This window comes from Equus caballus, chromosome 10, assembly GCF_041296265.1.
Source record: "Equus caballus isolate H_3958 breed thoroughbred chromosome 10, TB-T2T, whole genome shotgun sequence".
NCBI lineage: Eukaryota > Metazoa > Chordata > Mammalia > Perissodactyla > Equidae > Equus > Equus caballus.
The window spans coordinates 19,130,563-19,157,326 of record NC_091693.1 but is presented as its reverse complement, the minus strand read 5'-3'; the positions used below and the strand labels follow the sequence as shown (position 1 = coordinate 19,157,326).

At 56.8% G+C, this 26,764-nt stretch overlaps 2 protein-coding genes across 11 annotated transcripts; one reads left to right on the top strand and one right to left on the bottom strand.

Annotated features, from left to right (window-relative positions):
- Window positions 1-8,095: 8,095 nt before the first annotated feature.
- On the bottom strand, window positions 8,096-24,030 carry LOC100054216 (galactoside 2-alpha-L-fucosyltransferase SEC1). 10 transcript variants are annotated; one of them, XM_070224657.1, is made up of 8 exons: window positions 23,756-24,030; window positions 22,429-22,520; window positions 22,202-22,318; window positions 19,854-20,333; window positions 19,450-19,565; window positions 15,002-15,113; window positions 10,118-10,276; window positions 8,096-10,018 (listed from the first exon to the last, which is right to left on the bottom strand). In XM_070224657.1, the coding sequence occupies exons 6-8, from the start codon at window positions 15,096-15,098 to the stop codon at window positions 8,994-8,996; spliced, it is 1,281 nt and encodes a 426-aa protein (XP_070080758.1). In that variant the 5' UTR covers window positions 15,099-15,113; window positions 19,450-19,565; window positions 19,854-20,333; window positions 22,202-22,318; window positions 22,429-22,520; window positions 23,756-24,030; the 3' UTR covers window positions 8,096-8,993. The 10 variants fall into 10 exon arrangements, with proteins under 10 accessions (XP_070080758.1, XP_070080759.1, XP_023505816.1 ...); XM_070224658.1 differs by lacking the exon at window positions 19,854-20,333; XM_023650048.2 differs by lacking the exons at window positions 19,854-20,333; window positions 22,202-22,318 and adding an exon at window positions 12,237-12,357 and having other exon boundaries at window positions 23,756-24,025.
- On the top strand, window positions 15,152-24,205 carry NTN5 (netrin 5). The gene is made up of 7 exons (XM_023650051.2): window positions 15,152-15,349; window positions 17,357-18,007; window positions 20,894-21,082; window positions 21,259-21,408; window positions 21,879-21,932; window positions 22,149-22,229; window positions 23,574-24,205. The coding sequence occupies exons 2-7, from the start codon at window positions 17,377-17,379 to the stop codon at window positions 23,936-23,938; spliced, it is 1,470 nt and encodes a 489-aa protein (XP_023505819.1). The 5' UTR covers window positions 15,152-15,349; window positions 17,357-17,376; the 3' UTR covers window positions 23,939-24,205.
- The last annotated feature ends 2,559 nt before the right edge of the window (window positions 24,206-26,764 follow it).

The following is a 26,764-nucleotide window of genomic DNA, read 5'->3' as shown; positions in this document are numbered from 1 at the left end:
GACTCTTAGCACTTACCTGGCTTACCAACCTCCTTCCATCTTCACCATTCTGTGAGGTGGACACTCTTAGTGGCCCTATGGTACAGAAGGGGAAACCAAGGCACAGAGAGGTGAAGTAACTTGCCTGAGGCCACACAGGAAGAAAGTCATAGAAGCTGGAATTTGAAACCAGGCAGGCTGGAATCTTGGAAAATACCTGGCAAATAGCAACTCTTTTGTTTCCCTTACTTCAAAAAAGATTGTCTTAGAAAATTACTATTTTGCATCCCCTCATGGGACATCATAGGTCCAGGAAATGCTTGTCTATGGCTGCCGAAATCAGGTGCAAGACTGATGAGAAATTTTACTGGGCAGGGATGAGGCGGCACCGCCAGAGCCCCCAACAATCCTAATGGAGAAAGAGGGACAAGGGCCCTTCTCTGGGCCCCCGAGTGAGGTGACAGCAAATTCGTGGCGCCATCTACAAACCTTACCCCGCCCACACACAAAATAAGAACCTGAATTGGATCAAGACTCTCACCGTGATCACCACTTTGCAGAAAACAGGTGGATAAAGTTGCCTGTGAATTGACACCATGAGGACACAATCAGCCAAGTCCAGAATGTGGGACAGTCTAGAGGACAAATGACCCGATTTCCCCAATGACTCAATGACATGGAAAAAAGAAGCAAGGGGTGGGGCTGGCCCGCTGGCACAGTGGTTAAGTTTGAGCGCTCTGCTTCAGCAGCCTGGGGTTCGTGGGTTTGGATCCCAGGGGCGGACCTAGCACTGCTCATCAAGCCATGCTGTGGCAGCATCCCACATACAAAATAGAGGAAGATGGGCACAGGTGTTAGCTCAGGGCCAGTCTTCCTCACCAAAGGAAAAAAAAAAAAGCAGACAGGGAGACTTAAAATACATGCAAACAGATTCTGGGCTCAGAAACATAGAAACACATTTTCCACTTATATGAATGTCTGGTAGGATGTTCGAAAGACATGAGGATGTGGGACAATTGTTTGTTACATAACCCTTAGCGGCTGTGGCCCTCAGTCACTAAATGCTGTGCTAGTGTCATAACCATTGTGACAACTCAAAATGCCCTCACACATTCCCAAAATGTCCCCCGGGGATGGCACTCCTGAAGGGAGGACTGCCTCCTTAACTCTTCTGCTCGCCTGTTCCAGGACCAGGGCAATGCTGGTCAACCCTAAAAGCCAGCTCTCTGGAGAAAAGAACCCTGGTGGGCGGCATCTGCCAATTTCCACGGTGTAAATATTTTCACCATGGCCAGTTTCGAGCTGCCAACAGGACATCATTGAACACAGAATCCAAGAGATGCTCAACAGGACTCTGTTCTATAAAACCCCTGCCATACAGCTATGATAAATGTAAATAACCCCGAGAGACAGATAATAGGAAAATAATTAGAGCATGATGACTTTTGAGCATTCATTACCTTTTTTTTTGGTGAGGAAGATTGGCCCTGAGCTAACATCTGTGCTAATCTCCCTCTATTTCATGTGGGACGCCGCCACAGCGTGGCTTGATGGGCAGGGCTGGGTCTGTACCCGGGATCCGAACCTGCGAACCCCAGGCTGCTGAAGCGGAACATGCGAACTTAACAACTGCATCACCAGGCTGGCCCCCACTACCTTTGGTTTTTGATATAATGTATTCACCTGTAAGTGATCCCATTTAATTCTAGGTCACGGCTGTGCTTAACCGCCAGCTTGCAATACTCCTAGAAATTTCGCCATCGGCTCTCTTGAGAGGTATGTGCTGACCCCAACACACGGCTGCTTGGGATCTGCCCTCATCTTTGGTGCATCCGGTTGGTCTGCTCGGCTGGTGTCCCCTTTAGGCCGCTGGGGACAGGCGCAGGTCCAGCAGAGCTACGGGGAGGGGTCCTGGTATCGCTGTCATTCTCTCTTCAGGACAGTCCCCAGCCCATACCCTCCAGGATTCTTTCTGCTCCACCTGTTCCGTAAATATTTAATTAAGCATCTACTATGTTCTGAATTCCACCTGGGGAAAGAGCAACGAGAATCTCCGACTTCAGGGCACTTCCGTAGTACTCGCCCAGGACTTGTTAAATAAATTAGCGCAATTAACATGGTCGCTCACAACTCTGCAGACGTCCAGTTGACTTTCGGCCATAAAGAGGAACGAAGCCATGATACGTACTCCAACACAGTGGATGAAGCCAGATGCAAAGGCTGCATACTGTATGATTATTGATACGAAACGTCCAGAAGAAGCAAATTTACGGAGACAGAAAGTAGATTAGCGGTTGCCAGGGGTTGTGTGGGGGGGCAATAGGGATGTGACGGTTAATGGGTACGGGTTTGTTTTTGAGGGAATCGAAATGTTCTGGAATTCGATAGTGGCGATGGTTGCACAACATGGTGAGTGTCCTAATACCACTGAATTATACACTTTAAAACAGCCAATTGACTATTGCCATATCAGCCTGCGATATGACTGCTCCCCCCCACCCCATCGCTCCTGTTGCCCCCGGGAGAGAACTCGCCAGCCCTCAGGGCCTCCTCTGCGCAGCCCGGCCTCTCCTGGAAGCCTCCATAAGTTTCTCCCACAGCACCGGGAGCCCCAGCAGCTTCTGGGTCTTGCTGTGCCTTCCACTTTGCTCTCTCAAGACACCAAGGCTCAGAAGGCCAAGGAGAAGGTCCCTCAGGGAAGGTGACACAGAGGCAGCTTCTAATCCAAGCCACTCAGTCCTGTGAAAAAGTGACATAAGCGGAGCCATTTTAAATCACGGTCGGAGCAGCCACGCCAGAGGGACTGCCTTGCCCGTCATCTCGTTCCTTGAACCTTGGACTGGACCAAACTGGCAATTGTTTTACAAGCAACTGGGTCTCGATGAGTCAGGAGGAGCCTGGACGTCCTGATGGCAGAGACTGAGGACTTCGGGCTCGGGGACGATGGGATCAATGGTCAAGCGGGCGTTGAGCCAAAGCCAGCTCTCTGCTTCAACTCCAGATAAAATTCGTTGTCATACGAGCTCCCTTCTTGGCCTTTAAAAGCCCCTGACTTTTCCTCCCCAGCGGGACACTGTTTGATTTTCCGCCTGAATCTGTGCTCCCGAATTGCGAATTGCGATTCTTTGATCCCAAAGAAACACTTTGCCTCTCAAACTGGCTTCTGTTTTTCCCAACCCCCTGCGCTCCCCTTTGCAATTTGGGGTCAAGGCTCGTCTGTCTTCCTGAGCCGCCAAGAACCCCCTTAACCCTCTGTTCCTGGTCTGCCCTCAGGACACAGTTTTATATGGTACCTCAACTTGAACCATCATCAAATAGTAATAATGGAATAATAGTATCTACGGTGACTGTAGGCCCCCTAGGGCAGGAACTCTATCGATGTCATTTATTGCTGTACGTTATCAACAACCGTGACCCACTTAATCCTCCCCACTCAGATGATCACTATCAACTGAGGCCTAGAGAGGTGCAGCCACTCACCCAAAGCCACACAGCGTGTAACCTGTAGAGCTAGGACTCGAACCCTGATCCCAAAGTCTGGTTTTTTTTTTTAATTATGGTAAAATAAATATACCATAAAATTGCCATCTTAATCATTTTTAAGTACTCAGTTCAGTAATGTTAAGTATATTCACACTGCTGTGCAACCAACCTCCAGGACTTTTTCATCTTGGAGAACTAAAATTCTGTACCCACTAAATAACAACTCCCCATTCTCCCCTCTGCCTCCCCCTAGCATCTGCCACTCTACTTTCTGTCCCTTTGATTTTGACTACTCTGACGACCTCATGGGAGGAGAGTCATAGTCCTTGTTTTTCTGTGCCTGGCTTATTTCACTGAGCACACTGTCTTCCTGGTTCAACCATGTGGTAGCTTGAGTGAGAACTTCTTTCTTTTTTAAGGCTGAATGATTTCCCATTGTTTGGCTAAACGAATTGTGTTTGTCCATTCTTCCATCGATTGACACCTAGGTGGCTTCCACCGTTTGCCTTCTGAGAATAACGCTGTTATGAACATGAGCACGGTCTGTGTTTTTAAAAGCAACACTCGCTGCTCCTTTCGCACACGGAACCGTTTCTGCTAACACACGCTCAAAAGTGTATGTCGAGTAAATACCACGTCACGTTCTGCTTGGCTCGGCCCAGTCTTTTCCTTTTAATGGCCTCTGAGTTCTATGCTCTGGGTTCTGACCTAGAACATGAGCCCTGGGCCACGGCAGCCGCAAGCCTGTTGTCTCTGATCTGCTGGTGTGCCAAGCCAGGAGCTCAGCACCGGCCCAGTGCATGTTCGAGCCATTTAATAAATAAATATACACAGGCTGGGCAGGTGGCATAGTGGTTAAGTTCATGTGCTGTGCTTCTGTGGCCGCGGGTTTGCTGGTTCAGATCCTGGGTGCCGACCTGCACACCACTCGTCAGTCATGCTGTGGCAGCATCCCACATAGAAGAACTAGAATGACCTACAACTAGGATATAAAACAATGTACTGGGGCTTTGGAGGGAAAATAAAAGAGGAAGATCGGCAACAGATGTTAGCTCAGGGCCAATCTTCTTCAGCAAAAAAACAAAGAAAGAAAATAATTATTAAAAATAATAATAATAAAAATAAATAAATATATCGCTTCCTAGGGCTGTTGTAACAACATACCACAAACTGGGTGTCTTAAAGCAATAGAAAATTATTCTCTTACAGTTCTGGAGGCTCAAAGCCAATCTTTGCCTATGTTACTATATGGTGTCCTCCCCTGGTGTCTGTGTGTCACTGTCATGTTGGCATAAGACGCCCCCTACTCCAGTATGACCTCATCTTAACTAATGATGTCTGTAAAGACCCTATTTCCAAATAATGGTGCATTCTGGCATAGTGGGGATTTCAACATATCTTCTGGGAGACACAATTTGACCCCACTGCAAACATGTACTATGTGCTCAATACTGTCTGGAGCAGTGGGCTATGAGACCTCTGTCTTTGGGGACATAAGTCGTTCCTGTCCTTCTGGGCTTCCTTTTTGTCCCCTCTGTCGAGGAGCAGGGGGAGGTCTTTGAAGGGCTCACCACCTTCTGCTTTGGACTTGCAACCCTGGTAAGGAAGTTAGTAAACATTTGTTGAATGACTTTGTGCCATTGCCTCGTGGCCGCGGGCCAGCTTCCACTTCGGCGCTTAGAAAATAGAAGCTGTTAACTTCCTCTTGCACCAGGAACAGAGGTGGGTGCTCCTGGTATGCCGATTAAACAGAACTAAATACACGAGCTCACACCACTGCACTCGGCTCCCGGCAGCCAGCCTGGGCCCGGTTGGGTCTCCCAGCAGGACCCCTCGGGGTGCAGAGCGGGGAGCTGATGTGGAGGGTGGCTGTGAGGATGCGTCTTCCAGATCTCCCCCGGCACCTACATCGTCTCCAGGATGTGCAGGACAAGACGAGCAGGAAGCCAGCGCTCAGCTCCCCAGCCGAGGGAACGAACGGGAGCTGTGATGGCCGCACAAGTTTTGTCGGGTCACCCAAGTCTGCGAGCAATACCACATCTCTTCATTATTTTTTGTGAATCAACTTGACTTTGACTAAGAACAGGTCATCATCCCACAAAGCGGGCAAGAAATTCAGCGGGTGACCTCAATGTCAGAGGGAAGTGTCGATGTGGGATTTCTTTTGTATAATACCCAAATCCCGGTGCCATCACTTAGGGTCCCGGCAGGGGGTGGATCACTCACCGGGGGGCAACGTGAGAGGTGTTTAATCGGGTGATTTACAAAGGGGTGGGTGGGGAGCAGGGAAACCAGTGAGAGATGGTACAGCTCCCAGGGACTAGCAACAAGGGGGAGCTGTCATGTCCCCAGGTCAGCAGGGGTGGATCTGGGACAATAAGTACCTCAGCTTCACTCTCCTTCCTCCTCTGATCTCTGGACTGTGAAACCACTGACCCAAGCCAACAGAATGCCATCGGGCGAGGGAGCCCCCAGATACTGTCTTAGTCACTTCATGCTGGTATAACCAAGATCCCACAGACTGGGTGGCTCAAACCACAGGAGTTTATTCCTCCCGCTTCTGCAGGCTGGGAAGTCCAGGATCAAGGTGCCTGCTGATTTGGTTCCTGGGAAGAGTCCCCTGCCTGGTCTGTGGACGGACAGCGGAGAGAGAAACCATCTCTCTCGTGTCTCGTTCTTCTAAGGGCACCAACCCCATTCATGAGGGCTCCGCTCTCCCGACCTAATTACCTCCCGCAGGCCGCACCTCCTAACACCATCACCCTGGGGATGAGGGCATCAACGGAGAGACCTGGGGGGGGACCCGTACACTCGGGCCATAGCAGACACCATCAGACAGCCTCCCGGGGCCCAGAACAGGGCGGAGAAAGCTGGAGAAGAGATCCGGAGAGGCGGCGGAAGGGACCTGGCGTACGGGTGTTCTGCTGAAATGGGGGGCATGGTGTCCATCCACCTCTCTACTCTGACGCTGCTGCCCTTGACGCAGGGCCAGGACACGGGCCCGAGGTTCCCTCTACTTCTGGCTCGAGGCTCTCCAAAAATGATAATTTGGGGAAAGATCGTGGCTGACGGAAATCATCCTGAGGAGGAGGGCTGGCCCCGAGCGGATGGAGGACAAGAGGGAAGAGGAGGAAAGCCAACTGGCCTGGACAGGGAGGCCTGGGCGCCTGTGGTCGTCAGCTTATGGGCTGAATTGTGTCCCCACAAAAGTTCATCTGTTGCAGTCCTAACCCCCATCACCTGAGAATGTGACTGCATTCGGAGACAGGATCTTTATAGATGGAATGAAATCCAAATGCAGTCATTCGGCGGGCCGTAACCCATCATGACTGGTGTCCTTATAAGAAGAGGAAATTCGGACACAGACGCGCACGGAGGGAAGACGTAAGCACGCAGGGAGAAGACGGTCATCTTCGAGCCAGGGAGGGAGGCCTGGAGCGGAGCCTCCCCTCAGCCATCGGAAGGAACCCACCCTGCCGACCCCTGGGTCTGCCTTCTGGCCTCCAGAAGCGTGAGAGGAGCAGTGCCTGTGGTTTGAGCCACCCCATCGGCTCTAGCCAACTCAGGCACCAGCCTCCAAGATGGCGCACAACGATCCTGCCCTCCTGGTCTTCATACCCTTGTGCAGACCCCTCCGCACTGAATGAGGGCAGTTCTGTGTGGTTGGCTGGACATTACAGAAGTGATGTGTGGGACTAGCTGAGGCTAGACGGTAAAGGGTGTTGCCGTTTCCACCTTGGTCTCTTGGCTTTCTCTCTCTGGAGGAATCCAGCCGCCACGTTGTGAGGACACTCCAGTAGCCCCCCAGACACCCACATCCAGGGAACCTGACCAGGGGCCAAGAGCCAGCACCGACCTGCCAGCCATAGAAGTGGATCCCCCAGCCCCAGGCGAGCCCTTGGATGACTGTGGCCCGAGCTGACAGCTGACAGCAACCTCACTGGACGTCCCAAACAGAACCACCCAGCTAAGCCCCTCCAGAAGTCCTGACTCAGAGAAACTGTAAGAGATAATAAATTATCGTTGTCCCTTTTTTGAGGAAGATTAGTCCTACCATCTGCCACCAATCCTCCTCTTTTTGCTGAGGAAGACTGGCCCTGAGCTAACATCCGTGCCCATCTTCCTCTACTTTATATGTGGGATGCTACCACAACGTGGCTTGCCAAGGGGTGCCATGTCCACACCCGGGATCCAAACAGGTGAACCCCAGGCCGCCGAAGTGGAACGTGCGCACTTAACCGCTGCGCCACAGGGCCGGGCCCTTGTTGTCATTTTAAGCTACTAAGTTTTAGGGTACTGTGTTATGTAGCGACAGACAGCTAATACAGGACCTCCCTCCCCGTCCTCCCAGAGCCTCCTCCTGCTTTAACAGTCCCCTCCCCTCAACCCTGCACCATGGAGTCATCCAGCAAGGACTTTAGCAAGCAAATTGGGGCCCAAAATGGCCCTGGGGAGATACAATATTATTAACACATGAAAGGAAAGGTGCTCAACCTCAGAAGTATGCCGAGAAACGAGGATTCAAATAAATAAGACACTTGGAAAGGGTTTAAAACAGGAAAGACATGTGATTGAAATGTTTTCTAACCCAGTGCCCCTCAGTTCGGTGCAAATTTTAAATGAACATAAATGATTCTATGTTCAGATTTCCTTTTAATACCCAAAGGGGAGTATTATACCAATAAAAATAGTGGTCTCTTCATACTTTAAAATACACTGAACAAGAAAACCAGGATTGTAATCAGTTCATCCAAGCTTTGTCCACACTGGGCTTTCTCAGAGCGGCTTTAGGGCCTGAGGGCACAGGCAGTGCCGAAGTGTGAGGTCATCTGTCCATACAGGTGACAGCTGACAGGGCGTTGGCTGGTCTCTGGGGCCCCTTGGGGTCAGCCGGCTGCTTCTATGACATGTGGCCTCTGGGCGTCTTTGCTGCTACAGGCCAAGGCGTGGCGCTGCGTCCTGCCGTCAGGGTGAGGCCCTCCCACCCCCGCCCCCAAATCAGGGGTCGGCCTCCCCACCAGGCATACCTCCCTGGGATTCATCCTTTCAAATCCTCGTTTCCCTCACATCCTTTCATGACAACGCCCCCTTAAACCCAAAGCCTGAATTCTTAGCTGCCCAAAACACCTCATTCCCCTTTACCTGAAGGCAGGGATGGCTTCATCGCCAAACTCTCCCAGGAGGGAAGAGCGAAATATTTGGACTCCGTGCTCCCCGAGCTGCAAAGGAGAGGGCAAAAATGCCTTTCCATCCTAAAGCAGTCCCAAAGTTCAGGGCCAACGCTTACTGCGTGTTCCCAAGGCACTAAATGAACTCTGAGTTCCCACGAGGAGCGGCCGAGGTAAGTTCCGTGTTATTGCTCATCTTTCAGGTGGCACACTAAGGCACAAAGAGGTTGTCACTTGTCTGAAGTCACCCAGCCAGGAAGCAGAGCAGCCTGGATTCAAACTGGGGTGTCGGATCCTGAGCCCGTGCGCTGCACCCCCCACACTGCCTGTGGGGCCGAGGGCGAGGGAGGAGCCCGCGCAGGGCTAAGGGCTGTTCCCTCCGGCCTGCCCCAGGTTGGCGGCAATGCCCACCCACTCTGGCAGGTAGGTCGCTTGTGGCCTGAAGATCATGCGGAAGGGGGAGCCGGGCAGGGTGAAGTTGGCCAGGTAGACGGTGTCCCCGCCCGTGAGGTAGGCGGCCCAGACCCCGAAGGTGCCCACGGTGATGACGGTGTGGTTGCACTGCACGAGCAGCGCAAAGTCCTTGGCAGGAGAGCCCTGACGGCCGTTGCCTGCGAACACCACGTCCCCGCGGGAGCTGTTGATGTTCTGCTGGCACCAGGACATGTCGTCGCTGGTGACCACGAAGACCGGGCTGCGGTGGCGGGCCCGGAACCAGTCCAGGGCCTGCCGCAGGTAGCCCCTGTCGGCCAGCACACCCTTCCACACCTGCGGCATGACGCGCACGTAGTCGCCCCGGCGCACGTGGACCCCCACAAAGGTGACCTGCTGGGCCCACTTGGCCTGCAGGGCTTGGAGAAATTTCTGGGCCTCCTCCCGCACGTGGTCGTGCAGCGTGAACTCCTGGAGGATCTCCTCGTGGAGGTGGTGGTAGAAGGTCCAGGAGCAGGGGTAGCCAGTGAGGCGCACGTAGTCCCCAGGAATGTGGCGGTACCGCTCCTCCATCCAGTCGTTCAGGTGGTAGTCCTGCCATGGGATCCTGCTGGCCGTGTCGCCATGCAGGACGGGGAGGGTGATCCTGAAGATGGGGGCCAGGGCGTTGTGCATCTGGGCCGGGATGTAGGCCGGCCGACCGTTCATCTTGGCCAGCGCGTACAGGGTGGCGTACTCGCCCATCTGGTTCCCCAAGCGGCCCTTGGAGTTGATGGTGAACACGCCCCTCTGCGGCAGGTGTCCGGGGACCAGGACCACGTGGCCCGGGGAGGCCCAGAGGGTGGGCACCAGAGCCAGGCGCTGGTGGCAGTGGAAGATGGTGGACACCATGAAGATGACGACGAGGAAGTAGATGGTGGAGAAGGAAGGGCAAGTGGCCCAGAATCTCATGACGGCTGTGGGGAGGAGAGAGGACCTAAGTCAGGAGGGATGGCTGGGGGGACATGAGTCTCATTCACTTACCCCGCCCCCAAATCATTCATTCATTTACTCACTCAGCTCATCAAAGTGGGACCACTGGCCTCCACAGCGGAGGTCTGAGAGCATAGACCCTCGGCCCTTTCTGCCTGGGTCTGAATTCCAGCTCCACCCCTTATGAGCGCTGTGTAACTTTAGCCAAGTCACTTCACTTCTCTGAATCCCAGCTTCCTCACCTGTTAAACAGGGACGAACATGCTGACCCACTTGAAAGTGCCAACATCCGCCTGTATTTTACCTACACAAACAGCTGTTTCATGTGGCCCCAATCCAACAGAACTACCCCCCAGGTGTGCGCAAGGATTAAGCGAGGTGCCATTTTTAGGGCAGTGCCTCGCACACAGGAAGGGCTCTGTAAGCGTTGTAAAACAAACACTTCCAGAGTATTTGCTACGCGAGTCCTCGCCCCCGGGGGGTTCACAGTCTATCAAGGCGCCGCAGGGTGGTTGCTAAGAGCACAGACTCTGAGGCTAGTGCAGGCTCTGCCCGCTGCTGGCTGCGCAACGCTCAACACAGTCCTGAACTCCCTGGGCCTCAGTCTCCCCCTCCGAACGATGAGGTTAACCACAGTGCCCGCCCCACACGCCACTTGAAGCGGGAAGGACCCCGGGTCACCGCCAGTGGGCGTGGCGGACCCCAGCTGCCCTGGCTGTCAGACACGCCCCGCCCCAATCTGGGCGGGCCCGCGACCGCCTCGGCCAATCAAATGCGGCGGCGGTGACGTCACCCGGCTTCCAGCCCGCGACTTTGGGACTCTCTCTGCGCTGCCACATCAAGCTGTATAGTTTCAGCTTTTACATTTAGGTCTGTGATGAGGTTTTTGGTGGTTTTTTTTTGGTAACCGCTTTATCGAGATAATATCCAAATACCATACAACTCACCCACTTAAAGTGTACGATTCAATGGCTTTAAGTATATTCAGAGCTGGGCAACCATCACAGTTTTAGAGAGTTTTTATCACCCCAGAAAGCAAGCCTGCCCCCCTCAGCCATCCCCCTGCCCAGCTTCGCCTCCTCCCTGCTCCTCTCTCCAAGGATCTACTTCCTGCCTCGTGGACTTACCTGCTCTGTTTCATACAAATGAAATCATACCGCGTGTGGCTCTTTGTGGCCGCCTCTTTCCCTTAGTATCCTATTCTCAAGGCTCCTCCGCGCGGTAGCAAGGATCAGAACTTCGCTGACTTCTCTTCACGGCCAACCAGTGTTCCACGACATGGATATGCCTAGCTTTAGCAATGGGTTGTGTCCTCTTTTTGACTATTACGCAGGATGCTGCTACGAACACGCGTGTGCCGATTTCCGCGTGGCCCTAAGTTTCCCCCTCCCTCGGGCACTTGCGTGGGAGTGAAACTGCTGGGTCACGCCATCACTCTGTTTCACAGTTTCGGGAGCTGCCCACTGTTTTCCAAAACAGCGGCCTCATTCTCCTTCCCACCGGCAGCGTCGGAGGACTCGGATTTCTCCACAACGTGGCCCGCACTCGCTGCTGCCCGTCTGTTTGACCACAGTGGGTGTGCCGTGCGGGGGGCCCACACTTTGAACCACACCCAGACCACCCCAGCTCTGCCCTGACTCTGCTGGGCTCTGACTGGGCTCCAGGAGCCTCGGTTTCCCTGTTCTGTCATGGGACGGATAATGTCCTCTTCAGGGGCGGCTTTGTTTTGAGTCAGTCCCTCCTCCAGCTCTGACCTGGGCTCCCACAAACGGTCTTTTCCTCCCGGTCTCCAGTACATCCCGACCTGCTTTTTCCTCTCCCCTCCTTGTTCCCCCGACCAACCCCCTGGGGTTTCCCTGTGATCATTCCAGTGGCTCCAGCTCAAGAGTGCCCAGGTCCCTGCAGAGGCACTGAATTTCGTGGCCCCCACTCTTCCTCATCTGACCTGTCTCACGCACTCCAGGCTCCCCATCGCTTCCTTCGCCGGCCCCCTGAAATGTTGGGGTTCTGCGGGCCTTGCCTCAGCTCTCCTCCTACTACTATTAATCCTACCCCTTTGGGGCATTTGCACACTCGTGGGCCCTCCGGACAGGTCTCATGTTCCACATGGGTCCCAGCGAGGTCGGCTGGCTCCGACCACACGAGGCCTGAGCACGACATCACACTCCCTCCCCGCAGGTGCACAAGGAACGCCTCACTCACTGTGTCAGCTTCCAAAAGCGAATCAGATCTGGCCCTGAGCCCCTGTTCTCGGTGGGCTGCTTGACAACTGTGTCACAATCCTTATCCTGCCACTTGCCCAGCTCAGGTCCCGCCTGGGGTCCTACACGGAGGAGGATGCAGGCTTCAGCCTCCAGCCAGCTTGCTGGCCCAGCCAGAGCCCTGGGCAGGTCCCAAAGCCGGAGCAGGCGACCTGTTGGGGACTATGGGGACTGGAGCCTCACTTACCGAGGAGGAGAAATCGGCTCAGGACAAAGTACCCACCACCCAGGGCCACCTCCCTCAGAAGGGCCCTGTGCGGGGTTTAACGCTCTGCTCTTGGTGTCTAGAAATCCTCAATAAACTTGAACAAGGGGCCCCATGTTTTCAGTTTCCCCGGGGCTCTGGGAATCGGGTCCTGCAGCCACCAGCTGTCTTTAAGTCTCAAGAGCGCCCTCTCCTGGCTTTTCATCAGCCTGAACAACTAAAAAGCAACGGAAGATAACGCTTGGAGGCTGACGCTTCTGGGGTTTGGTTCCCACCGCATGCTAGGCACCGGTCCCTGCGCTTACTATCCTGGTAGAGATTGGTGGCAAACCCTAACCTGAACTGAACTCATGTGGGGACAAGTCTGGCCTGAACCGATGTGTGGCTATTTGTAGACTTGACTCATCTGAGCGGGAATGCCCGTGTGTTTTGCTGCAGAAACAACGCTTGATTACGGGATGCTGCCCAGACCCTGCTGGGGGAGTTACATAATATCGGGTCTAGACTCCGACGACTGTGCCAATGCACCGGTTCTGAACCACGACTGCTCCAAAAAGTTTCAGATGCGAGACTGCAGGCCTGTCTTTGCTCGCTTAGCCCTCGTGATCTCCCATGAGGAAGGTACATTTGTACGCCCATTTAACAGAGCAGGCAACTAAGGCACAGAGGGGTTAAGAAACTTGCTTTAGGTCACACAGCTAGGAAAGAGGTGGCGCCCGGATTTGAACCCAGGCAGTGTGGTTGAGGAACCTCAATGAACCATCCTGGATTTTTCCTGAGGGAGAGCACCCAGAAACACACTCTCCATCCAGTTACAGGTGCAGTTTGACCTGCCCCATCTCGTGGGGCCTCTGTTATTTCTGGGTCACCAGGGGAGAGACAGAAGATCTCTGGAAGCCCAGGGCCATGGGTCCCACCCTGAGGAGTGCCCTCAGAGCTGTGCCCTGGGAGGTCCCTCCCTGGGGTGCTGCGAGGGTGAAGATGCCCAGTACTTGAGGAACCCCCCCCCCCACACACAAAGTCTCCTTCCCAACTTGGTGGACTGGTTCCGCTCTGCTCTGGCTGCTCCTCCCTCTGCCCCTCCCCCCTCTATCCACCTGCAGGGGTCTAATGGCCTCTGGGGGCTCAGGCTAAGAACAAAAGTAACATTAGCTTCAGAAACTTCTTGTTGCCGGGTGGGAAGGCAAATAAAGTGAGACCTAAACCTCTTCCTGAACTTTCTGGGGTGGCCAAACTAGCCTTTGACATCTTCGCCTGGGTGGCTCCTGCCCCAGTGCCTGCGTGGCCTGCCCTCACCTCTTTCAAGTCACAGCCCCAATGTCCCCTCTTGACCCCGTCCCCCACATCCACTTCCCTTCTTGCTTTGGCTCCAAAGCCCGTAACCACTCAGTCCCTTTTTGTGGCGCTCTCTAAGAGCATGAGCCTGACCAGGCCGGGCTTTCTGTGTGCGCTCATGCGGCGTATCCAGCGGAGTGTCTGACACACAGCCGGAGCTCGGCGGGTACTTGCTGAGTTCGTGCCGTAAACACAGCACCACATCACCCTGTCACTCTCCGCCAGCCCCAGATCCGATATGCCCCCTTCTGATTTGGGGGTGTCTCCGCCCCCAATCCCTTTCCCTTGCAGTTAACTTCTCACAGCTGACTTTCAAATCCCACGTCTTTGTCCTGGCTCCCGTGGGGCTGGCCTCCCCACAGAGGCGCCTAAGGGCCGTCGGGACCAGAATCACGATTGCCCTGGCTGAGCCCTCCTGCCCCCAGGCAGGCTCCAGGCAGTGGGTCCCCAGGTCCCCGGCAGGATCGGGCCCATGCTGTGCCACAATCACAGTAGGGGGGGCCCACTCAAGGCCACAGCAGCAAATGTCTTGCCCCATCCTCCCGAGGCCCTTGCTTTTCTCGGCAGGAAGTGACCGGAAACGTTATTTTTCTAGTGGAAACCATTCAGGTATGTAACAGAGCTGACAGCAACACTTGCATGAAAATTTCATGACTGAGGCATTGAGGCCTTGCAGGAAATTGGCTGTGGGGAAGGCTGGCTTAGACCTCTGTCCCCCTCGGGTCCCCGCTTTCTCCCTCCAGCCTCCAGCCGCTAGAACCACTGAGGTCTGAGGCACTCTCATCTTCTCCAGCTCCTTCCCCCCCATCTTAGAAAATAGCCCAAGTCTTTGGGTTTCCCGGTGGCTAGTCTGATCCTTCCAAAAGCCCCGATCTTTAGGGCTTAAAAGCGACTGACCTTAACGCTCGCTCGGTTAAAGCACAGCTGACAGAGGGTTCCGGAGGGGAGGAGGGGCCGGCTTGGGGTCATGCAGCCAGAGGCCAACGACCCACCTCAGCGTGAGCGGCCCTGACTGCCGCCCACCGGGCAGGTCAGCCACTTCCCAACCGCAGCCACCACGTGGTGGGGCTGAGCTGCGCCCGCCCTTCGGGAATGGGTGGGGCAGGGGGGTGAGTGGAGTGGGACCCCACACCCCGGAAGCCCATCTGGCTGCTGTCTCGTCCTACCTGCCTTGAGCCTCCTGGGCCAGCCTGCTCGGGGCTGTCCGGCTGTGGGTTCCCCAGGGGTGGTGGCTCTCAGGTCCCACAGAGTCCTGGGTGGCATGGCTGGCAGGGGTCCCTGCGGGGAGAGCGTGGCTGCCGTTGGCGAGGGGATTGGGGGGGGCGGGGGGAGCGGTGGTGGTGTTGGATTCTGCGGGCTCTGCTCTGAGCTCCCGCCCAGAACCCCCACTAGCCTGGGGCCTGAGAACAGCCACTCGTCGCTCACTCCCGAGAGCCCACACGGGCGCCAAGCTCCTGCGGAAGGGACGAGCACGCAAGGAACTAACTGCAGAGGACGCTCTCTTCTGGGCCCAGGTTTGGCCAATGTCAGGGGTGAAGGGCGGGGTGCATGCAAAAAAGCCAGGGAAAAGGAGTCTGGGTCCCAGATGGACCCCCACACCAAGCAGGCACGGGGGCCTGACTATGGGTCTGGTGTGAGTACAGCTAGACTCTGCTCCTTAAAGGGGGCTGGGGGTGGGCTGCGGTTCCCAGAAGGGTAGGAGCTGGGGGCCGTACATGTGGGTTCCCCAGCAGGCTGAGGCTGACTTTGGGATCCCCCAGGAACACTGGGGGACTCACAGCCTGGTTGCCCAAGGTGGTTAGGGCCAGAAAGCGAGACCTCCTGAACCACCTAGGCAAAAGGAGAGGTGGCAGATGGGGACGAGGTCCTTAACAAGGCTGGGGCCCAGGGCCGGGGCAAATGCCCGCCCGCAAGAGCACAAAATGGCGCCAGGCTCCTCGGGAGGGGCGGAGGGTGATGCCCGGCACCTGGGACAGGAGTAGGCGGTCTGCACAGGGCCATCGCGGTGGGGACACAGGGGCAGTGGTATCAGGCTAGGGGAGGATGTGAGCCCACCCGCACCCCCAGGAGCCTTACAGACTCCCAGCCGGGCCGCAAGCCCAGGTCCAGATTCAGAGCCAGGGGCCTGGGCAGTGGGGCGTGGGCAGTGGGGCGAGGGCAGTGGGGCCCAGAAAGGCTCCAAGGCCCCCAGATCTGAGCGAGTTCCTCCTTAGATGCTGCCAGCCCTGGAAGGAGAAAGCGGGGGGCACTTCAGCACCAAGTCCTTCCTAGCTCCTGCCATCCCAGGCGTCTGGACTTCTGACCCCACAGACGCCCTGGCATCTGGCCCTGCCCTGCCGGCTTCTCTCCTCCTTCAGCACCAGCCACCCCCAACATCTGTTCCCCAATCTGCTCTGGGGACCTCAGGGCGGGTGGCAAATGTGGGGGCTCTGATCCCAGACCCTGAGGCCGTGGCCAACAGGCGGGGAGCTGAGATTATTAGAATCCTCAGAGATCCAGGCACACGGTCCTCCACCCAGAGCCCTAAGGGGAACCCGGGCATCTGCTGTCCCCACCCCACGGGGCTTCTGCCCCCACTTCCCAGCACCAGAGCCCTCCAGGTTCCAGCCCCCAGGCATCCGTCCTGCTCCTCAGCACGGTTCTCGGGGCTTTGCACTTGGGTGGGAAAGGGTTAAGGGCGGGGGAGGCTGGGGTGGGTGGCAGGGAGGCTGGTTGTTTGGCGATAATCCCCCTCCGTGCCCTGGGTGTGGAGAACACAGTTAGGGCCCCACGTGGGAAAGGGCCTCGCTCTGATCCCCGCGGGCTGGGGCCTGGCCTCCCGCTTCTGATCCCCGCCGGCACGGGGCTTCCCCTCTGCTTCCCTCCCCTCCCGCCCTCCTGCCTGGCCAGGCCCAGGCCTGCTGGGCTGTCTGCTCTCCTCCTGCTCGCAGGTGTCTCTGAGCCCACCCGCCTGCCTGCCTGTCTGTCTGTCCCGGCCCCCCAGGCTCCCTGGCACCCAGTCCCCCGATTCCCTGTGGACTCTGGGTGCCGGGCGCTCTCCGTCTGGGTTTCCTGTCCTCTCTCCTTCTCTGCGCCTGGCCTCTCCCAGAGGCCAGTGTCTCCTCTCCCTCTGTCTTTGCTGTCTGTGCCTCCATCCCTCTCTCTATTTCTTTGTCTCCGAGTCTCTGTCTCGACATCCCCCTCCCCTGCCCAGCCCTGCCCCCGCCTGGTGCCCTCTCTCTCGGTTTCCCCATCTGCCCCCTCCCGCCCCCCGACACTGACAGATAGCTCTGGGGTGTTAAGCTGAGGATTAGTTCAGGCAAAATTCTCGATTTTGCTTGCGTTCTTTCCCCTGTGGGTTATGTAAACAGTAATTCTCCCCAGATGGAACTATTTTCCTCGCTTAGAAGCAGCCGGGGAGGGGGCTTGGGCAGGGCTGGAGGTGGAATGCTGGGGTTCCTCAGGGAGCCTGGCCTGGAGGGTGGAGGCTGACCATGAGGGCGGCTGGAGGCCCTCAGCCCGGCCACTCCTCTCCTCTGCAGGTACTGCCTCCGCTGGGACCATGCCTGTGACCTTTGCCCTCTTGCTCTTCCTGAGCCAGGCCACCGCGGACCCATGCTACCATCCGGGGGGCCAGCCCCGCTTCTGCCTCCCGCCAGTGACCCAGCTGGCTGGCATGGCGGCCTCCTGTCCCCAGGCCTGTGCCCTCTCCCCGGGGGCAGACCCTGGCCCCCGGGCCACCTGTAATGGCAGCCTGACCCTGGCCCTGGGTGGCCCCTTCCTCCTGACATCTATCAGCTTGCGCTTCTGCACCCCAGGACCCCCAGCTCTGGTCCTCTCTGCCTCCTGGGCCACGGGAGGTCCCTGGAGATCGCTGTGGCGCAGACCCGCCTGGCCTGGGGCCTTGGGGGGCCCTGAGAAGGTGACCTTCCGTGCCCCACCGGGCCCTAAGTCCAGTGTAGTGGCCAGTCACCTCCGCATGGAGTTCGGGGGCCGGGCAGGGCTGGCGGCAGCTGGAGTGAGAGGCCGCTGCCAGTGCCATGGCCACGCAGCCCGCTGTGCCGCCCGCGCCAGGCCCCCCCGCTGCCGCTGCCGCCACCACACCACCGGGCCGGGTTGCGAGAGCTGCCGCCCATCCCACCGCGACTGGCCCTGGCGGCCCGCCACGCCCTGGCACCCCCACCCTTGCCTGCGTGAGTCCTGGGCCCGCTCTGCCACCCTCCCCCACCAACCACCCAGCCCCGTGACTCCCCAGCAGCTGCTCCCCTGCCCTTCCCTCCTCCTCCCTCCCCCCACCCCCGACTGTGCTCCAGCCTGGCTCCCCTCGTCACCTCCCCCCTCCACCTCCAGACCTCCAGCTGCCCACTGCTCACTAGGGGGCCAGTCTCTCCACCATGATGATGCTATGTGAGCACCCAGCCCAGGGCCTGGCTCATTGCGGGTGCTCAGGTGATATTTAAGGAGAGGTTTTAGGGGAAAAGGGCGGCTGGACCGTTCCTGACTCATCAAATCAACCACATGCGGGATGTATTTATTCATTAAATACATATTTATCGGTCACCTACTATGCGCCAGGCAGGTATTGTCATCAGGCCCATTTCACAGATGAAGAGACTGAGGCTAGGGTTGGGAAGTCCCTTGCACAACGACACACAGCCAATAAGTGGCAGGGCCAGAATCGGGACTCAGGAAGCCAAGTTCTGGGGTCTTGGTTTGTCCCTGCCAAGTTCTCATGAGGTGCTGTCACACTAGGTGGTCTAGGGCAACAGACAGGAGCATGGCCACGACAGCCTCCCATGACAGACAAACTGCCTGGGCTCCAGTCCCAGCAACTTGCTTACTGGCTGTGTGACCTCGGGCAAGTGGCTTAACCTCTCTGTGCCTCTATTTCCTCATCAGTAAAGTGGGAACAGTAACAGCATTTCCTTTACAGGCTGTAGTGACAATTGAGTGAATATACAGAAAGTCCTTAGAATAAACAAGGTACCTGGCACGAAGGAAGAGCTTCTGGAGCCTCTGCCAGCGTTCCCACTCCCCACATGAGGAAGGGGAGTCCTAAGGGGATGCGGCACTTGCCCAAAGCCTCACTGCCAGCAGGGGGCAGCTCTGGGACTGGACTCCTTCCTGCAAGCTGCGCCACCCACTTGGCTGGACCATGGACCAGCCCTCCCCAAGCCCGCTCAACGACTCTCCCCCTCCACCAGGCTTCCAGAGTCTAGGCCCTTCCCCCTCCCTCCAGCAGCCCCTCCTCAGAGACAGCCTGTAGCCCTTCCAGAGGGTCTGAGTGTGTCACCAGGCCCTGGGAGGGCACTGCTCTCCACCAAGAGACACACACACACAGACACACACACACACACACACACACTCGACTTCCCTGGGCCTCCCTCTCTCCACCTCCCACGTCCTTTGTCTGCGCCCCTCCCCATCTCTTTCCTCCTGCAACATCAGGTGGACTCACAGATCATCCCACTGTCCTCGGCTCCCCACTCTGTCCTCATCCCCACTGGGAACTTCCCAGGAGGCCCCGTCCTCCCTGGCCCTCTGTCCCCGCTACCTCAGGGCATCTGTTCCCTCGATCCATTCCCACCAGCCAGATCTGATGCCCCCAAAGGGGAGTGAGGGAGGGGAGACTCACGTGGCCTGGTGGTGGGGCGGGGTTCCTGCTGGGCCTGGACAGGGACTGGGAGTCGGGGAGGCAGTCGCTCTGAGGATCACATCCCCCGGGGCTGCGCTGGGCGCTGCCCTCTGAACCTGGGTAAGAGACAGACAACGCTGTGGTGGAGAAGGGTCTGTGCAGACAGGCTGAGACTAACACCCGTGGCGGGGCCGCAGGCTTCACACGCATGGGCATCTGGACCCGTCCCCTGATCCGAGTTTTCCAGAGGGAAGTGAGGTGAAGTGGTCACTCAGGTCACAGACTCCACCCACTGTGAATCTGAAGAGCAATGCCCCCTCTAAGGCCCAAAAAACCCTGGAGAGAGGGACGGAGAGCCCCACTGGGGGGAGGAAACCCAGGCTGAGAGAGGGGGAGTCACTCACCAAGAACACACGACTGTCTCGGCTCCCTGACGTCCCCACTACCTCGGGGCCCTCCAGACCTGCCAGTACAGGCCTCGCAAACTTCTTGGAGTCAAAAACTCCTCAGATCTCTCCAAAGAGCGGTCCACGAACCCCTGCATCAGCATCCTACTCTGGGATGCTTGCCGGAAACACAGAGCCCTGGGCCCCAGAGAAGGCCTGGGCTGGTGCTGGAATCCGTTGATCTTTTGAAACATTTCCCCGGTAATTGCGATAAGGAGGAAGCTTTGAAAGCCACTGCCTGAGAAAACCTGATCACTGCTCCCCAGGAACACGTACATGCTCAGGAGGCCTCATGTGAGCCGGGTGAGAGGCGCTGGAGCGTGGGGGCTGAGAGCACGGACTCTGCAGCCAGAAGGGTTCCAACACTGCCTCTGACCACTCCTTCGCTGTGTTACCTTGGGCAGTTGACTTCAACTCTCTGAGCCTCAGTGTTCGTTTCTGTAAGATGGGGATGATGAGAGAACGGGCCTCACAGAGCGGCTGGGAGGATGAAACCCGCCACTCGGCACCTGGCACAGGGGAGCTCTAAACAGCAGGAACATGCTCTGCGTCAGGCCCTGGGTTAGGGGCTTTATATCCACGTGATTTCATTTAAACCTCATGAAGCAGACACTCTAAATGCCATTTGACAACAAGGGAAGCTGAGCTGCAGAAAGGAGAAGCCACATGCCCAAGGGAGGCGGTGGGATGCGTGCACACAGGGGTCTGACTCCACGGCCCACGCCTGGAGCCGTCACTTGTCTTTAAGGCCCGTGGTTTCACACACATATTCAGGAGGTCCATTGGTCCCCTCGGGTTTACCCAGCTCCGGTCCACTGCACCCATTTTAAAGAACACAATGAAGAGGTTCTGGGACCCAGGCTTCCCAGGGACCTGCAGGCAGTCTCTTTATGTTGTACCCACGCTGTATTTCCTTTCCATAGGGCGGTGGGAAGAAAGCTGGGGACAGGGAACAGAAAGCCCGGGACTGACATGCCCCTGCTCCATCTTGCTTCTAGCCTGCTCCTGCAACCAGCACGCCCGACGGTGCAGGTTCAACTCTGAGCTGTTCAGGCTGTCGGGGGGCCGGAGCGGGGGTGTTTGCGAGCGGTGCCGCCACCACACAGCGGGGCGGCACTGCCACTACTGCCAGCCGGGGTTCTGGAGGGATCCCAGCCAGCCCATCACCAGCCGCAAGGCCTGCAGGGGTGAGTGGAGGCTACAGCCCAGCCTAGGAGGAAAGGAGGCAGGACGGGACTCCTGGGGCTGAGGGAGGAGGGGCTGGGGCCTGGACCCCTGGGTCTGGGGGAGGAGGGGCTGGGGAATTGGGAGGGAGCCTCTGGGGTTCAGACACCCCAGATCCCCAGCTCCTCTCCTCATGTAGCCTGCCAGTGCCACCCTATTGGCGCAACAGGTGGCACCTGCAACCAGACCAGCGGGCAGTGCTCCTGCAAATTAGGGGTCACCGGCCTGACGTGCAACCGCTGTGGTCCTGGCTACCAGCAGAGCCGCTCCCCCAGGATGCCCTGCCAGCGTGAGTCCTGAGGGGCAGGGCCACAAGTCCTAAGTGGGGCGGGATGGAGACAGCCCAGATCTCCAGTGGGCAAAGGTGGGGAGAGCTGGGTCCCTGGGAGATGGGAGCTAGAAGCTGGAGGCTGGACTCTGGGTCCTTGGGCAGGTGGGGACTCAAATTCCAGGCTCCTCAGTCTTGGGGAGGAAGAGGCTGGGAGCCCGGACTCCTGGGTCTGAGGGAGGAGGGGCTGGGGCCTGGACTCCTGGGTCTGAGGGAGGAGGGGCTGGGGCTGGACTCCGGGGTCTGAGGGAGGAGGGGCTGGGGCCTGGACTCCTGGGTCTGAGGGAGGAGGGGCTGGGGACCAGGACCCCAGGTTCTGAGGGAGGAGGATGCTTGCCCTCTTAAGGGAATAGACAGCTGGTATCTGGAATGCCTGGGTTCCTCTAGGGCTGGGGAGACTACGGCTGACTTTCTCCTTTGCTCTCTCATAGGAATCCCAGAGGCAACTACCACCCTTTCTACGACCCCTGGTGCTTATAGCTCTGGTAAGACAGGCTGGCGTGGAGATCTCCGGCAGCAAGAGGGATCGGGGATGGGCTGATTGGGCCCCCAGGTGGGGATACAGCGCTGGCCCATGGAGCCGCGACCAAAGGGTTTGGGCACCCCAGCCATCCATCAGGAGGGAATGCGGGGACGGGCAGGGGCAGAATGCTGTGGTCCAGGCCTCGGGAGCCCACTGCAGACAGCCTGACCCTCCCCAGACCCTCAGTGTCAAAACTACTGCAATATCTCGGACACCAGGGTACACATGAACCTTCGGAGGTACTGCCAGCAGGACTACGGTGAGTGCTGGGGAGAAAGAGGGCCGGCCGCTGCACAGGTGTTTGATGACTGCCTCCAGGCCACCTTCTCAGACCCTCAGTGTTCTGATCTGAAATGGGAAGGGATGCTGGACTCTTCAAGGGCCCTTCCTGATCCAGGACCTAATGGGATAGAAAACGAGTTGGGGGAAGGGGCAGTGGAGAGGGGAGTATTCACTACCTTCCTATGTCTTCTCTTCCCTCGTGTTCTTGGCCTGGCAGAGTTTCACCATCTCCTTCAGCCCAACATCCCTGAGGGAAGGAGGTGGCCTCCTGGGGATGAGAGGGGAGCTGGTTGAAGAGAATGGGTCCTTGCCCTGTTCTGCTACCTCAGACCCTCCCAGCCTCCCTTTGGGGTCCCAGATATCTGAGCCTTAGCCCCACTCCCACAGAGACTGACCCCACAATTCTCTAACTCATCAGTCTACACCAGCCCCATGACCCCAGGGCCTAGGACCTCAGGAAACTCAGCTCCCTTAGACACTTAGGAGTTCAGCCCAGCCCTTGAGTCTACACCAACCCCTCACTTCCCTCCATGGTAGAGGAGCCCAGACCTCGCCTCGCTGAGGATCCTCATCTGGCCATGAGCATCCTCAGACTTGGAAGGTGCAGCCTTCTCCCCCCACCTCCCACGAGATCTTCTGCCCCACAGACCCAGCTTGCTAGCCAGAGTCCTGCCCCCAACACGTCTCATCTCACCCCCTAGGAAAGTACATTTCTCTGAATCACCACTAGTATGACCTCAACCATCAGGTTCCAGGGACAGACCTCCTTCTAGGCCCTAAATTTATCCCAGAGCCCCTCCCCCAGCAATACCTCCCTTTCCAAGGGCTCCGCTCCTGATACCTTCTGACCCCGTTGCATTACAGACCCGGGACCTGCCTCTTCTGCTTGTTTCCAGCCCCACCCACTGTAGAGTCCCCCTAGCTCCCCACACCTTTAATTCCTGCATCCGCTGCTCCTACTGTGACCCCCAAAGTCCCCCACCTGGCATATCCCAGGCTCCTAGGTACTTCGCCCTGTCTGGCCTCCTCTCCTCTGGAGTAGCCCCACCCTTCCCAATCACAATTCTGGAACCCCGCCTCACGCTCCATAATCCTCGCCCTCCTTGCCTTGACCACGTCTTCTCCAGCAGGCTCCACCCCTCACGACACAAGGCCAGATCCCCAGACCTCTCCCCTCAAAGGTTCAAGGTCTCCTTCCCGACACGATCCCGGACGCCCCCTCCCCCGGATCCCAGGCCCCTCCCCACCAAGACTGACTCCAGGGACCCTGGGGGCCACCCCGCAACCCCCCGCCCAGGCCTGACATTTCCCCTCCCCGCAGTTCTCCGCGCGCAGGTGCTGGCGTCCGACGGGGCGGGCCCGGCGTGGCGGCGGCTGGCGGTGCGCGTGCTGGCCGTGTACAAGCAGCGGGCGCGGCCCGTGCGCAGCGGCGACCAGGACGCCTGGGTGCCCGGCGCCGACCTGACTTGCGGCTGCCTGCGCCTGCGGCCCGGCGTCGACTACCTGCTGCTGGGCAGCGCGGCAGGCGGCCCCGACCCCGCGCGCCTCGTCCTCGACCGCCACGGCCTCGCGCTGCCGTGGAGGCCGCGCTGGGCCCGGCCGCTGCGGCGGCTGCAGCAAGAGGAGCACGCCGGGGGCTGTCGCGGCCTCCGACCTCCAACCCCGAGCCCCGGGCCCGAGCACTAGCGCCCCAAGTGGGCGGCCTCGAGCCCCAACAAGGAACTTGGCAGCGACGGTGAGGGAAGCCTTCCGCCTCGACGGTGCGTCCCTTAGCGAGCCAATCAGACGCCGCGGAGCCCGTGACGTCACTGCGCGCGCGCCAGCGCCGTGCAGGCACGAGGGTCGCTTAACCCGAGGGGCAAACTGCGAGCAGGGCCTTTGGTCTGTGCTTGGGCCGTTTGGCCTGTGACCTATGCAGCTGGTCCCCTCAATAAAGTCTTAAATCTTGGAGAATTTCGTCTACAAACCCTCTGCTCTGTGCTGAGAGGGTCTCTGAGGAGCAGATAAAGAAGGCCCCGAGTAAATCTAGGGAGCCAAAATATGCCTACGCTCCGTGCCAGAACAGCCAATCCAATGAAAGAGCTGGTCTGACGTCACTGGGTGCTAGTCAGATTTGTGTTCCCCGATGATTGGCCAAAAGCCAGTGGGAGGGGAGGGTGGCTAGAAAAGGCGGGAAATACGTCCAAGGAAAGGAAAGAGGTGCCAGATTTCCAGAAAGTTCCGCATTGAGGAACTTTCTGTTCCTGATGGGCTCCAGGATGTTCTCTGAGAAAGGAATAAAGGGACTTTGAGGGAATATCTGAAGAGGGTTCTGACAGGTTTATCTGGTCTTGAAGCGCCCCCTAAAGCCTTTGCTGAGAGAACAGCCAATTGGGAACCACAGAGTAGTATGACATCACTTGGTGCTAAGCAGAATTCTATCCCCACCCAATAGGTGGGTACCTCCAAGCCAGAGGGGTGGGGCTTAGAAGGCAGGAAGCAGGACTTTCCTTGCTGCCCTGACCTCTGCCCCCTGCACCCACAGTCAACAACGCAATTTCAAGTTTGAGTGACCTTTGTAGGAGAGTCACTGGGGGAGTTCTCTGAGGGGGTCTCAGGAGCAGAGAGATGACTTAAGGTCCATTTGGGCCTAGACAGCAACGCTGTTCTTTCCTGAGAGAAAAGTGGGCAGCTCAGCCAATGGGAAGTCAGGATGGGCCATGACGTCATAGGGTATAGGCAGAGAGAATGAAGCCCCCCAGCAAACGTTTTGGGTACGCTCCTGATGAGACTGGAAAAGGCAGGAAATAGCCTCCAGGAGGTGACTGTTTGATCCCGAGCTGCCAATAATATCCTATAACTGGGGAAACTTGCCTTTGACCTGGAGCTGGGCCCAGGGTGGGGGCATCTTGGAAGCAAGAATTAGGAGTCTTGAAGAGATTTTCTAAGAAAAATTCTCTGTTCCATCAAAACGCTATATTCCTTATTTTTGCGCTTTTCATCCTCTCTTGAAGCCAATTCAATTGGCCATTCACTCCACCACTCCACCTTCAAATCCTGTGCATCAGCAAATCCTGTATACTCCAGCTACTAAATGTGATCATAATTCAACCGTTTTTTACCATTCCCACTGCTGCCACCTTGGATTATTACAGTAGTCTCCACACTGGTCTCCCCGCAACCCCCTTAGAGTCTTCTTCACATAGAAGTCAGGATGATAGCTTTAAAACCTAAATCGGATCATGTGACTACTGTGCTCCGAGGTTTTGAATAGCTTCCCATCTCCCTCAGGGTAAAATCCAAAGTTCTCGTCCTACTCTACAAGGCCCTTATGATCTACCCCCACCACATAACATCTCACCTCCTACAATCCCCCTTCATTCACACTTCTGCTGCCACACCGACCTTCTTGTTCCTTTAAAAACCAAGCACACTCTGTCTCAGGGCCTCTGCACTTGCCATTCCCTCTTCCTGGGACACACTTCCTCCTATAACAGCAAACTAGTTCCTGTATTTGTACATCGAGACCTTCCATTTCAGTAGTCAGGTTAGGCTAGCTCTGTTGGCTTGACACAATGAAAGTTGATTTCTTGTTCAGGTACATGTCCCATGCAAGTCAGGAAGGGGTGCTTTTCCACATAGTCATTCAAGAGTCTGGGTTGAGAGGTATCCACCATTTTATCACTGCACCAACTGCAACCCAGGGCATACTTTTTTTTTTTTTTTTGAGGAAGATTAGCCCTGAGCTAACTGCTACCAATCCTCCTCTTTTTGCTGAGAAAGATGGGCCCTGAGCTAACATCCATGCCCATCTTCCTCCACTTTATACTGGGACGCTTACCACAGCATAGCTTTTGCCACACCTGGGATCTGAACCGACCAACCCCAGGCTGCCAAGAAGCAGAACATGCAAACTTAACCACTGTGCCACCGGGCCAGCCCCCAGGGCATCCTTAATCAATGTGGCAAGGAGAGAGAGAGCAATGAATGGTCCCACACAAGAAATAAATGCTTTGGCCCAGGAACAACTCTGGCCCTTCCACTCACAGCTCATTGGTCAACATTGCTTACGTGGGTCCACCCAATTGCCTGAAGGTGAGGAAAAAGAATTCCCTTATGTGTCTGAAAAGAGAGGGGAACCAGTGTGTTGATTTTCTATTGCTACCACAACAAATTATCACAAACTCAGCAGCTGAAACAATGCAAATTTATTATCTCGCTGTTCTATAGGTCAAAAGCCCGACACGGGTTTTACTGGTAAAATCGAGGTGTCAACAAGGCTGCATTCCTTCTGGAAACTCTAGAGGAGAATGTCTCCTTTTCATTCCCAGCTTCTGGAGCCCACCCGCGTTCCTTGGGCCACGGCCCCTTCCTCCAGCTTCAAAGCAAACAATGGCAGGTCGAGTCTTTTCCACACTTCAGATTTCTCCTGCCCTCACGTATTTTTCTCCTCACAGCTGGGAAATGTTCTCCGCTTTTAAAGACCCATGTGGGGGCTGGCCTGGTGGTGTACTGGTTAAAATTGTGCGCTCC

What these genes read in the sequence shown, in the direction of transcription:
- NTN5 (XM_023650051.2), top strand. Translation starts at nt 17,377, where the DNA reads ATGCCTGTGACCTTTGCCCTCTTGCTCTTCCTGAGCCAGGCCACCGCG. An exon ending in CCCCAGGATGCCCTGCCAGC is followed by an intron (nt 21,409 to 21,878) that starts GTGAGTCCTGAG and finishes GCTCTCTCATAG; the next exon opens with GAATCCCAGAGGCAACTACC. An exon ending in CCCTGGTGCTTATAGCTCTG is followed by an intron (nt 21,933 to 22,148) that starts GTAAGACAGGCT and finishes GACCCTCCCCAG; the next exon opens with ACCCTCAGTGTCAAAACTAC.
- LOC100054216 (XM_070224656.1), bottom strand. Translation starts at nt 19,665, where the DNA reads ATGCCCATGCGTGTGAAGCCTGCGGCCCCGCCACGGGTGTTAGTCTCA. An exon ending in CCGCCCCACCACCAGGCCAC is followed by an intron (nt 15,114 to 19,449) that starts GTGAGTCTCCCC and finishes CTCTCCCCGCAG; the next exon opens with GGACCCCTGCCAGCCATGCC. An exon ending in GCCCAGGAGGCTCAAGGCAG is followed by an intron (nt 10,019 to 15,001) that starts GTAGGACGAGAC and finishes TCCTCCCCACAG; the next exon opens with CCGTCATGAGATTCTGGGCC.